The sequence below is a fragment of the Colletotrichum godetiae genome (genome assembly GCF_030913485.1).
Source record: "Colletotrichum godetiae strain CBS 193.32 chromosome Unknown BDP55scaffold_15, whole genome shotgun sequence".
NCBI classification, from domain to species: Eukaryota; Fungi; Ascomycota; class Sordariomycetes; order Glomerellales; family Glomerellaceae; genus Colletotrichum; species Colletotrichum godetiae.
This window is the reverse complement of record NW_026851263.1, coordinates 350,057-362,718: the sequence shown is the minus strand read 5'-3', so window position 1 is coordinate 362,718 and position 12,662 is coordinate 350,057. Positions and strand designations below refer to the sequence as shown.

Sequence of the window (12,662 nt, the reverse complement as noted above, 5' to 3'; positions counted from 1 at the left end):
CTAAATTCTGTCAGCAGGCCTTACGGTCGGACAGCTAATCGTAACAGTCTCCCTCGGCGCAATCATCATCATTTTCGCCCTCGTCCGCCTCCCGCAAGTGACTAAAGCCATTAGTGACACAGCAAATGACCTGACAACCGTCGCTAAGGTCCGATGCTGTTGAGAATATAGAGCTACGTCGAGTCCATCGTCAGCATGATCGTCACCACGCTGTCCGCGTTCCGGTTCCTGCTGAGCAAAAGTCGCAGCGAACGGGGCGGCAGGCGCCGTCTAAGTACGCTTTGCAGACTATTGGAGGGTCGTGCAAGTTGTTGCGGTCCAAGTGATGGCAGCGGAGCGGGGAACGCCTGGCCGGCCGCGAGAGCTACGGGTTGGCGCTGAATAGCGAGACGGAGTTGCAGCCAGTGAGGGGTATTCGCAGGAAGGTGGATTATATGGTTGAGCAGGTGTTGGGGGCATCTGCTTCAGGGGAGACTAAGCGGAGGACACAAAATTCTTTCGTGTGATCCACGATGCTATAGCAGCATTGTGGAGCTTTGATCTAAAATTTTCAACTCAACCTCGCTAGCCTCCAGTTAGTTCTCAACCACAGACACCAAAGCCCATCGCCACAGCTTACTTGCCCTGCTCCATGTTCCGTGACCAAGAAACCCTAATGATTCCCTCGGTAACGCCAAATTGAGGGAAGGGACGATAGCGAAGTGCGACGGAATTTCGTCCTAGGAAGGGGGTGAGGTGGTGCGTAAGAGGAAGGGTGGCCTAATGGTTGAGACGAAGGAACGATTCAGCTACCTTTTCGAAATATCTGAGGTGATACACATGAAATTACAGCATCATAAAAAGCATAGAGTAAATTAAGCATAAAAGCCCTTGCAGAAATCAACCAGGGAAGTGATGCTGTGAGGCTATGAGGATTATCTGTTGAAGTTCACATCAGTGCAGTGGACATGCACCACCCACTCATTCACTGACTCGAGGATGAAGGTATTCACATGATGCTCTCAAGATTCTACAATGTAACGGCCTCAAATTAGAAATATATGCTTTTCTAAGGCCACTGTTCAAAGGGACTGAAGTTGGTCATATGGCTTCTTTCCACCGTTCCATTCTTCTAACCAAAACGCATGGAAACTTGCAAACAACAAATGTTGAAACAACAAGCGTGTTCACCGAGACCAGTGGGCCAGGCCTCTATTACGAAGTGATGTGGCTAAGTGAAGCATGCTATCATTTGAACAAAATTGAGCTGCTTATAGCAGAGCTAAGGTCTCACGTTGTGCTTCATGGCTGACGCTGTAATAAGAGACGATGATTGGTCAATTGGGGACTGACATCGATGACGTAGCTCACTGGTCAATCACCTCCGAGCCCCAATTTGACTCCCTTCTCTTTGTCTCTTTAACCCCCAAAACACCATCACCGCCCTCAATACTCTCTTTTAGATGCCACCTCGACCTCGGCTGCTCGACCAAGCCCTCCGACTATCCAGCCGAGCTCCCGCCATCTCCACGACCCCCCTCACCCTCATCCCTCATACACTCACACATCGCACCGTCCTCCACACCACAACAATGAGCTGGATGGACTCCTGGTCCCGGCCAGGCAAATCTCAAGCCACGCCCGCGCCCTTCTACCTCCTCCCCAACGGCGACCAAACATCCTACTGCCGCACCTGCGGCCGCGTCATCTCCAGCCGTAAAACCACGTCAGCAGCCGCATCTTCCAAGTCGTCCTCCAACAAGGTCAAATCCGAGACGTCAAAGTCAGCCGGCGAAGCAAAATACTGCTCCTCCCGCTGCCGCGCAAAGAAACCAAGCCGCCTAGATAAGGAAATCGAACAAGTATTTGTCCGCTTCCTCCAAGGCGATGAGGAAGTCCAGAATGACGCAAAAGCGAAAACGAAAAAGACAAAGGGCGACACCCGCATCCTCGTCCCCTGCGACGTTGTCGAAGAATCCTTCTTTGGCGAGAGAAAAGCACCAGACAGAGTCTACGGCCGCGGCAAAAACCGCGCCTCGCGCGTCATTCCTGGAAAAGAAGGATCCTCCGACGACGAAGACATCTCCATCCAGGACCGACGCTCCTACGACGAGGACGCAGGCGAGGATATAATCGACGAGATGCTCGGTCTTGACCGGAGTAAATCCGCAGAGCTAGATCCCAGCGTACAGGCGAGTCTTTCCGTGCGCAGCGGGACGAGGGTGAGGCCGCCGCAGACGCAGAGCCAGGTGAATGGGAGCGTTGGCGGAGAGAAGGGGCGGGCGGAGAGAGTTGAGGAGACGGAGGAGATGAGGGAGAAGAGGGCTGAGGGGCAGAGGAGGGCGCATGAGAGGGAGATGGTGCGGTGTGCTGCCAGGAGGGGTGTTGTGTTTGGGTTTCTCGTAGGTGATGGCGAGGAGAGGAGAAAGTGTGAGGCTGTGAGACAAGGCAAGGTGGTTGAGCCAAGCTTTGCAAAGGGGGAATGGTCTATTCGATGGCGGGAGGATTAGAGCATCTGCATGGGAGTAAACACATATTGCATCTGGTAAGGTAGACAAAGGTGAATGAACATAAATTCTACGCTGTATTAATTTTGTTTTCCGGTCGTAAACATACACATGTACAAGCTCAAACGCTCCGGCACCATCCGCCTTTTACTCTAACAAGTCTTTTGAAGTCTTTCAAGTCTGTCTCGGGTGACTCTGGACTCTACGTCTTTATACGCTTCTACAGGAAGCTGGTGGCCAAGGTAATGGCGGTGGTATACACCATACCGACAAGACCGAGGGTCATGAGGGCGTAATCGCAGATCTTTTGGTTTCTCGTCTCGGCGATGCCCTTGAGATGCAGGTAGGGCGGGTAAATGTAGACCAAGGGCACGCACGCAAATGATCCAATGAGCGCGACAAAACGGTCGAGGTTGGCGGAGCCGGCAATGGAAATTGCGATGCAAAGGCCGACGAGGGAGGTGCGGAAGGCGTTCTTCTTCCACTTTGTCAAGAGATCCTTCTTCCCGGAGCGGTAGCCAAAGATCTTAGTCTCGATGATACGCATGGCGGGGAAGAGCTGGACGGGGTTGCCGACGAGGACAGCGAGTGCGTACATGAACTGCACGGCGTTGACGAGGCGGCTGTCTTGCGGGTAGTTGTCGATAATCTCAATCTTTGTGCTGTCTCCGAAAGTCGCGTAGCAGAGGGCGCCAACAGAAGTGAAGACACAGGTGATGAGGAGCATGACGCCCGCCAATAGGGGCTCAAAGTGCTCCGGCTTCTTCATGCTGGCCTGGATGGGGATGATGAGGCCGATGCCCTCAAACGTGAAGATTGAGGCGCCAATGGTGAGGGTGTAGGAGCTCGGGTTGAAGAGCTTGACCGAGGGATCCATGCCACGGGTGGCGAGGGCCGAAATATCATACCACCAGATGTAGCCTACGCCGATGATGATGAAGACGTCGGCGAGGAGGGCGGCGGGGCCAAGCTTGGAGATGTTGCGGATAAAGGCAAGGGGCACGATGACGGCGGCCTGCAAGGCGATAAGGGCGGTTGAGTCGAGGGGGTTCGCGCCGCCTGTGACTGCCTTTAAGAAGGAGAACCAATTGTCGGCAACAAACACGAGACCGGTGCAGACGAAGCCAATCTGGGAGAGGGTGATGGAGGCCAAGATGAGGGAGCGCATGCGCGGGCCAGAAATCTCCTTGCCGAGGTCACCATAACCACCGCCGTAGCGGGTGCGGCACTGGAGGAGAAGATGGAAGGCGGCCATGGAGATGGCAGCGACGACGAGCATAGTCAGGGAGGAGAAGAGGATACCGCCGTTCTTGAAGGCCTTGGGTAAGAACATGATACCCGTGCCAATGAAGGCCTTGAGGGTGGTGAAGAAGGTCTTTGTGGTGCTGGCGTCGCCGGCCTTTTTGGCGAAGCGCGAGGACCGCCGTCTTCCCAGCAGCGGACGCGTCTCGGTGGGTGCACCGCGGGGTCTATCATGTGCCTCCTCTTCATCCTCATCGTCCGAGACAATGGCTTCCTCGTCTGAATCGGCGAGATCCTCACCGGCAAAGGAACCGTAGAAGTCAAGAAACTCGACAAAGTTGCGGGTAATGGGCAGTGTGGCGGCAGTGTAGTTGTGTTTTTGCATGACAAACTGGCGACGGAAGCCCTGGGGCAGAAGCATCTCGGCCGCGGGAAGGTCGGATTCGTGACCAGACTCGGTGCGGCGCGGGTGGGAGAAGGTCTGGGCGCGCTTCAAGGTTTGTTCTCTAGCCGAAATCTTGAAAAGATCGCGATGCATATCGCCACCGGGGAGGAGGAGGGAGGATGCCTCTTCGACGTCGTTTCCGTTGAGGTCGTCATTCTCGGTAGCGGGGAGGTTCGGAGCCGAGTTGGAGGTTACGTGGGCAAGGTCACCGTTGGAGAGGTTTCGTGTGCCGTCGAAGCTGGTGCCGTAACCTGAAGGGAGGTGGTTTGCGATTACGGCGGTGCGCAACCGCTCCTCCGTGGACGAGGGTGTGTCGGACATGGCGATGTTTTGCGGGCTGCTGATCAAGTCTGGTGGTGATTGTGATGATGTGGTGATGATGCTGTTGTGTGGAAGAATTTGGGGTAAAACAACAACGACGGATGCTGGGGGGCTAGAAGAAATTGGGGCTGAAGTCTATGCTTGTGAGCATCCCCGGGCTATGCAAAGATGTAATTGAAACGATGGAGAAGGATGTAGAAGAGGTCGGGTGGAGAGGAGAGCCAGACACAGAGGAAGGGAATTGCCTCGGTTCAAGTTTGGGGGTTTGGGACTCGCGGACTACGAGGATGCGGTCGCAGGTGTAGTCATGGGATCGTGGGGAGTGGAATTGGAGAGATGAGGTTGGGTTGGGTGTGGTGTGGGAGAAAGTGTGAAAAGCTTCAACGTTGTTTTTCAAGGTCGGTCAATGTTTGGTGGGCAATGACTTGGTTGAAGCTCGAGCCGCTTGCGGACCCCACTGCGGATTCATGCATGGGTGGGTAGCCGAGTACAATGCACAGAGCGAAAGAATGATAGAGGAATACTTGTGATGGATGGGATGGATGGGCAAAAGAGACAATGGTGCGGTGAAGAGAGGATGATGTGAGAAGTCGTCGTCTATCGCGGGGGTGGGGAAGGGGGAAGAGGAAGAGACAAGGACGAAATGAAAAGGAACCAACGGGAGAAGAGCGGGATCACAAGAAAGACACCCCAGTCTGCAGAGAGGAGGAAGCTATGCCGCATGGAGTCTAAGGGCGTCTCTCCTTCAGACTTTCTCTGATCTTGCTCTCCACAGCCTCTCACCCATAGACCAAGGATCGTGAGAAGACGATACGTCAGTCCGCAGGAACAAGCGCGACTTCTGGGGCCGCGAGAACAGCACCAATGGCCACCAGAAGGGGGGCGCCTAGCTTGACCAACTGTTCACCCGGCCACGCACCACACACTTTTGCCTCGCTGTGGGGATGTTCAATGATGACCCCCGGACAAGAGGAAATGCTGCATTGCCGCCAGATTTGTGGCGGTGAGAAAGGTGCAAGTGAGTGATGACAGGACCGACAATTCGACACTTGGACTTCTCTCGAGTCTCACGGCCCTTGACCTTGTGGGGTGAGACACCAAGCTCAGACAGGGGAGAGACACGAGATCACGTTACCCTCCACAGATCTATCTCGGTGTGTAGTAGATTGCTCGTCATCATGGATCTGTCCTAGACATGTCTTTTACATGACACTTGCGAATCTGGACGTTGGGATCGCATACCTCTGCTTTTGGTTCCAATGGTGTCTGTCAATGTCACTCTTATTCTTCACGATGAGACCCACTCACTCACTCACCCATGGGCTTACTTAACACACTCACTCTCACTTCCAGGTTCTCACACGAAATCTCACAGCGGGGCCGCTCATGACGCCACCCCGACGGACCCTTGAAAAAGAGACTAAAAAAATGAGAAAAGTCGAGGCCTTGCAGGCTTGCAGAAGCGAAATTCAAAAAAAGATCCCAACCCAACGTGCCAACCCAATGCCCGAGCAACGATCGGGTCTTGTCCGATGCTAACCAGCGGTCAGTATCACGTGGTCCATGCCATCCAGGTGATGACCAAACCGTTGCCTCTCAATGACCCACGTGTGTTTGTTTTGATGGGGCATCGCGGTCCGACGAGAATAACCTCAGACACACATACACACACACACTCCCACTCTCTCTCTCTCTCTCTCTCTCTCTCTCTCTCTCAAACACGCTTTCACTCAGAAATGGGGCTCAGGTGGTGTCATTCACAACACTTCTTCACTCATCGGCCAATGTCTCAATCTGCGTATGTCTCAAGTGAGACCAAGACCTCGTCGCGGTCCCCTCTGCCGAGACATACTTGCTTTTTGCCGCTGGAATGTTCATGTTTCTCGGAAAGGGTTTCTCTCTCAAATCCAAGACCTAGACTGGACCCTCAATCGCCCCCCTTTCAGAGAAAGACCATCATAAGATGGCCGACCTCGCTGCTGCACGGCCGCTTGCAGACCTCATCGCATTCCATCTGCGCTGCCTCACCATCAATCCAAGCAAACACCTTTACCACGCACCTGCGAGCAGTATCATGAGGAAAGGCCAAGGCCAGCTGAATCCTTCTTTTTTCCTCATCTCGCCTGTGTTCTAGAAGTCTAGATCTAGACCTCGAGACTGAAAACAGGGGGTTCTTTGTTATTCACAGCATTCCTCCTTATCAATCTGAATCTCGACTCCGACTTTCATCACCCTGCCTGACGATGCTCGACACAATCATTGTCGACGGCCATGCTCACTGGCACTGAGAATACCCTTCACCACATCGTCAGCACACTCACACAAACCCAAAAGCATCATCAACACTTACAGTCATTGACTTTGACACACGTGAACGAACTCGCACACTACCCAAATGTCAGCACTCAGTTCTGCCCAAGACTTCTCATGCTGGCAACTCACCGCAGTTGGTCCCGTCCAGTTGATCCCGCCGCACTGGCCCCACTGAGGTGCCGTCCCGGATCCCCCGGCCGCCGTGGTCGTCGTTGCTGCCGCCGTGGAGGTTCGCAGCGTCGTGGAAGCGCGGCTCGTCGTCGCAGGAACTGTCGCCGCAGCCGAAGAGCTCACTGGTGTCTAGAGCAGCAGTCAGATCCCAATGGTCCCTTGCTACACCAAAACTTTGTTCCCATCAAATCTTACCACGAATCCGAACCATTTGAGGTCTTCCTCCGGGAACACGTCAATCGAATGGGTCACACCCGTACCCAGGAAAGTCTACACTCAAAGCATCAATAATCTACCTCAACCCGTTTTATCAGAGCATCAAAATCTCACCTGCAACTTCTCCCCAAACACATACTTGGTATACGGGCTCCTAGGGTAGTCCGCCGTCGTCGACAGCGGCGTCGCAGAGTACCCAAACACACCCGTCCACTGCTTGATTGTCTCGTAGTAGTTCTGCACGTTGAGCGCCTCGTCCGCCGTGCCGTGGTAGATTTGCATCTTGGGCCGCGCGCCCGTGTACCCCGGATACATGTTGTACACGACGTTGGCCCACTGCTGCTGCGTCCAGATGGATTGGCCCGTCGAGCACGTCGAGTTCCAAAAGTCGGGAATGTCGTCTGCGGACATGAAGCAGCCGGCTGGAACACCCGCGTAGGCAATGCCGGCTGCGAAGACGTCTGGGTATGTCGCCGCCAGGACATTCTGATGCCATGAGGATCAACTCTCAGCATCCTTCACGGGGAAAGGGCATGGCGCGATCAGGAAATGTCAGAACATACCGTCATCATGGCACCCGACGAGATACCAGTCGCATACACCTTACTCTTATCCGCCCCATACTGCGCAATCACAAAGCTCACCATGTTCGCAATCGAATTACTCGCGCCGCCCCCGCCATGCGTCAGCGTCATCTTGCTCGCCACGTCCCAGCAGTTGTCGCGCGTGTACGGCGTCTGCGGGTAGATGACGATATACCCGTACGTCTCGGCGTACCGCGCCCACTGGCTGCCCTGGTAGTATGCCGACGCGCTGCCGCTACACCAGTGGATGCCCACAACGACGGCGGGCTTGGCGACGAGGTTCTGCGGCACGTAGAGCCACATGCGCGTGCCCGTCGGGTTCGAGCCGTAGTCTGTTACCTCGGTGAAGGTTGCGCGGGGGACGACTTCGGCGCCGAGAGCTGAGGTGATGAGGGTTAGTGCCCAGAGGGCCATGCCTAGGATGGACTTCATCTTGGCGACGACTTTGGTGTGAAGTGAGCGATTGAGGGACGAGCAAACAGCACCTTTGCAAGTGTACGTGGTGAGACTTCTTTTGGTGATTTATCTATTCATCGCCAAGTTTTGTCCTGCAGGTTTCCTGCACACATGGCCTGCTTCAATGGGCGCTCCGGATCGTAAGCTTCCGTATTCATGAGCCAAGTGACATCGTGTCGATCGGGTTTGCCCCTCCCTTGCTGCTTCTCGGCCGCATCCGTACCGCTCTTCTCATCTCGAGGGATTGGTTGATGTACGGTCACCGCTATCAAGCTCTTGTCTCTGTCCCTGGCCTATTCCCCGTTGATTATCCACGCATGCTGTATTTGCTGGTGTTGGCGGGCTGAGATGCGGCTGCTCCTCCATCCCGGGGTACGGGCCTTGTTCCCAGATGCAATCAACCACATACCATCGTATCGGTCGGAGTCTTTTTCGGATTCACGGCCAAGGCCTTCATCTTGTAACCGTGATAGAAGCGATGGAGTGCAAGGAAGGCAAGCAAAGATGACCACCTCTGATGAGAGCTATGCACCATGAGGCAACCCCGCTTGGCACCCCGAAGCGCGGAAACATATTCCGCCAATCGCTTGGGCGGAGGTTCCCGTTCTTGAGAATCTGACTGCTCAGAGGCTCCGCGATCAATTTGGGAATCAATATATCTAGCTTAGCTGCGTGGTATTGGTGCTACACAAAAATGAATCTTATTGACGAGAAGTTTCTCGGTTTCGCTTCACTGCTCGTCGAGCCGAAGTCCCGGAATTCTCGACATCGCACGCAGTTTTCATGCAGAGCAACAGTGAGATTGGTCTTGATATTTCAGTGACACATTTTCCTTGTCTGTCCCCTTCATCCAAGTTACTTAGCGACTTTGTAGCATCTTGCTAGACCCAGCTTCTCTCTATGCCTCTATCAGAAAGCAACTTCAAGAGACTCGCCATCTAGCTTCATACTTTTCTCACCGGATATACCACGCAAGCATCAGATATTCTTCGTCTTCCGAATCTTAGACAACATCCTTCCTACGTCTGATCATAACCTTGGCTCTGGGATTTGCTAGAGTCGAGAATCCAAAACGCATAGGCTCAACGGTACTCATGTCAACATCATCAGCCAGCTTGAACTCATACCCGAGCAAGATGTGCGACATGACCAGTTTCGCAGAGCTCGCGCCAAAGAATCGGCCAGGGCACGCGTGCGAACCAAGCCCGAAGCCCATGTGCTCCGGCGATACACTTGCGAGCTGTGCACAATGCTCGTTGTTGCCGCCCTCGCGCATTCGAAGGAAGCGTCCACCGTCAAAGGTTTCTGGGTTTGGGTAGATCTCCTGCGTTTCGAGAAAGTCAGCCATCGGATTTTGATGAATGGCCGGCAAGAGATGGAATGTCTTACGGGATCCCACATGTTCGCCGATGATACGGCGACGCCGGTTGTCTTTGGGAGTACAGCGCCGTCGCTCAATTTCACGTCATCTTCCATCACGCGCCTCCCAAGAGCCACTGTCAAGATATTAGCAACAGACCAATGGCGCAGGAGATAAGGCATACCCGAAGCAATGGGCTTGAGACGCAACGTCTCCTTCAACACGCTATCCAAGAGCCTCAAGTTATACAACGTAGAGCTCTTCCACCCACCCCTCGTCTCCCTTACAATCTCCTCTCTCAACGCCTCCGTCACTTCCGGATTTACGCATAAATCCAGCAAATTCTGCGACACCATATCCGTACTCGACGCATTCGCAAGAATCGACAACCCAAGCTGCTGAAACGCCGCATTCTGCGCCGTCCGGTCTTGCTGCTTCCTCGCCAGCTTTTCAATCCACGCCAACGCGTTATCAAATGACACACCCCCTTTTTCGGCCTCCTGCTCCCGCCGCTTCTGCTGGATCGGCTCGATGGCCTGCCGCGCGGTGCGGAGCATCTGGCGCAGCTCGCGGCAGCAGGGGAGGAACCAGTGTACGAAGCGGCGTGTGGGAGCCGGGTAGGATCGGAGTACTTTGGCGGCGGCCATGGCTTTCTGGGGGTAGTTTATTGTGATGTTGAGCCAGGTTGGGTCGCGGCAGAGTTCGGGGCCGAGGAAGACTAGGGCGGAGACGCGAGCGACGATTTGGGCGACCATTGGGGCGAGGGTGATTTCGTGCCATTCTGGAGCGGTGTTAAAGAGAACTTGAGTGGACTAGGGGAGTGAGATGTACCTTCGTTGTCGGTGAATACGTCTTTCAGAGCGTTGGCTGCCTCGTCTGCGAGTGGTTGCGATAACTTGGCTGCACGGTCAAGGTGAGCAAAGTGTGAGAGGCTTTTCGGGCTCTGCAGACTTACCGACATCACTCTGAGTGAGATGAGTCCGGATCATCTCACGGATGAGCTCACTTCCTGAGCTGAAGTACGGTTCAAACCCCGGTGTTCCGGCCTGCCAGTAAGCCAGGAGGAACTCCGTCGAGCTTAAACGATTATCGTTCTTCACATCATGACAGAATTCGGGCGCCAGGACCGTGAGAGTGCTGCCCTGCCCTGTAAAAACCCTGAACGGCTTGCCCCCGTATACCTTGGCTCCTTTGGCGAGGAGGGCCCTGCCGCCAGTCAAGTATTCCTCTTTAGTTTTGTTGATGACTGGATAGATCTCGGCGTCTTGGAACTTGTGCCGGAGTGGTGCCGCGATAACTGAAGCTATCACGAGCAAGGCTAGCCAATAAAGGCCAGAATTTGACGCTGGGAACGATGAGGACAGCTTCCGGGTTGCAAAATCGGCCCAGCTGGGCGACGTGGTTGAGGCATTCATATCCATGATGCGGTCATTGGGGGTAAAAGTGATGATGTTTCGAGGGTGGCTTGTCGGAAGCTATTCCTAGTACTGGTGATTGTTCCCGAATCAAGGCTCAGGCTTTGAAGTCGAGTTGAAGAAATGCCTTAAATTCGATACGTTCACTAATTATTAGATTGAACAAACCCTTGGTTGCTTCAAGCTTCCAAAGTGAGTCGTTGCAATGTACCTGCTAAACCTGTAGATCCGCTGTCTTCGCTATGCTTCTCGCGGCGAGGCATACAAGGTGTTAGGGAGTACATCTCGCTAACATGGCACTGATTTAGTTGATGAAGAGGGCTAGTGCCGAGAGGTGGCTCGGTCCGAAACCTTCGCGGGGATCGTCTTTCGGACCGCTAAATTGACTTGCAGAAATCATCTTCAAATGGACTTTGCGAGCAATTTGAAGCACTTGCTATGATCGATTCAAGATCCTGCGTAAGCTCGGTTTACTGGGAGGAACAGCCACTACGACAGCCACAGTCGATTGCCCGAATCAAATGCTTCTCTGCGTGTAGCATTGGATGACGGAAACCCGGCACCATGGCCGCCAGCCGGGGCTACGATTGGTACTAACCTGAGCTTTAGCTCCGTGTCGTCGGGTCCGAGATCTTGTCGGAGGTTATCCGTCCGGACATAACACAGCGGATTTGTAGGCGGCTTTATTACGGATTATCTCTTGGATGTTGTTGTAGCGCACTGGATATCAACGACTACTCTACTCCAGTCGTGTCTCCATACGGAGCGTTACGGTGGTGCCCGAGGCGGTGACCGCGGTGACCAAAGCGTCAATATCTTTTCCTCGATCGGACGACTGACAAGCAGGCGGAATCCTCCGCGGGCAAAAGACAGCGATAGCCCTTGTACTAACGGACCGAAAGAGACAAAGTGCCTCAATATGTCTTTGAAGTGATGATCGACGGCTGCGCCGACTTGGCTTCGGCCGGCGGGTCCCCAGACGGGAGAGATTTTTGAAGGGCCATGACAAGGAAACCGGATTTCCCGAGTCAGTCGGACTTTGCGTTCGTCAAGGCTCAAACCCCCCCTCTTGGGGGCGCAAAACATCATGCAGCTAAGTCACGCAGCGCATCGAAACCCCAATACCCCTCTGCACTAAATCTTCGGTAAGCCAGCGCGGGTTATGTCTAAAACCTCGTGTTCCGTGGTTGAAAGAAATTCAAAAGTGTCCATTTGGGGAATGCCAAGGTGTCATGTGTGCAACGTCGTAGATAGAAAAAGATTAGATGACGCCGAGGATAATGCCGCAGGTATAGCCCTCACACACATCTCGTTTTGACAGGCCATTGAGCGTCATTCGTTTTTCGATATTAAGGGGAGTAGAGACCGTCTGTACGCGTATGCGGGTAGGATCCATAAGCAAGAAATCAGCAAAAGGAAACAAATTGATTCCGTAGAGAACTGTCAAGGAAGTTCGAGAGGGCAGATCTACAGGGACTCCCGCGGATGGTTGCTACGAAAGAGGCGCCGTCAGGTTCATGGGTGTTGCCTGTCGGGCCGCCGCGACTCGAACGATCTGAGGGCCTCTGTCAGCGGCTTTCTGCGTGTTTTGTTCAATGTTCTGACTCTTTGAAACGTCAAACTTTTTCAAAGAGGCAATGTGAATGGGCCCGC

The 12,662-nt window shown here is 53.9% G+C and overlaps 4 protein-coding genes across 4 annotated transcripts; 1 reads left to right on the top strand and 3 right to left on the bottom strand.

The window, feature by feature from the left end:
- The first annotated feature begins 1,266 nt into the window (after positions 1-1,266).
- Positions 1,267-2,552, top strand: BDP55DRAFT_659980 (uncharacterized protein). Its single transcript, XM_060574583.1, has one exon. It carries the CDS (start codon positions 1,443-1,445, stop codon positions 2,487-2,489), a length of 1,047 nt encoding a protein of 348 aa, XP_060431092.1. The 5' UTR covers positions 1,267-1,442; the 3' UTR covers positions 2,490-2,552.
- A 154-nt stretch (positions 2,553-2,706) lies between these two features.
- On the bottom strand, positions 2,707-4,494 carry BDP55DRAFT_630592 (vacuolar amino acid transporter 3; the record flags this gene model as incomplete). Its single annotated transcript, XM_060572171.1, has 1 exon — positions 2,707-4,494. One exon carries the CDS (start codon positions 4,492-4,494, stop codon positions 2,707-2,709), a length of 1,788 nt encoding a protein of 595 aa, XP_060431091.1.
- A 2,339-nt stretch (positions 4,495-6,833) lies between these two features.
- On the bottom strand, positions 6,834-8,210 carry BDP55DRAFT_692887 (Alpha/Beta hydrolase protein; the record flags this gene model as incomplete). The annotated part of the gene is made up of 5 exons (XM_060577174.1): positions 6,834-6,881; positions 6,937-7,107; positions 7,147-7,248; positions 7,309-7,680; positions 7,758-8,210. The coding sequence occupies 5 exons, from the start codon at positions 8,208-8,210 to the stop codon at positions 6,834-6,836; spliced, it is 1,146 nt and encodes a 381-aa protein (XP_060431090.1).
- A 915-nt stretch (positions 8,211-9,125) lies between these two features.
- Positions 9,126-11,478, bottom strand: BDP55DRAFT_714236 (cytochrome P450). The gene is made up of 5 exons (XM_060578264.1): positions 10,550-11,478; positions 10,426-10,494; positions 9,779-10,375; positions 9,624-9,730; positions 9,126-9,558 (listed from the first exon to the last, which is right to left on the bottom strand). Exons 1-5 carry the CDS (start codon positions 11,013-11,015, stop codon positions 9,238-9,240), a joined length of 1,560 nt encoding a protein of 519 aa, XP_060431089.1. The 5' UTR covers positions 11,016-11,478; the 3' UTR covers positions 9,126-9,237.
- Positions 11,479-12,662: the final 1,184 nt, after the last annotated feature.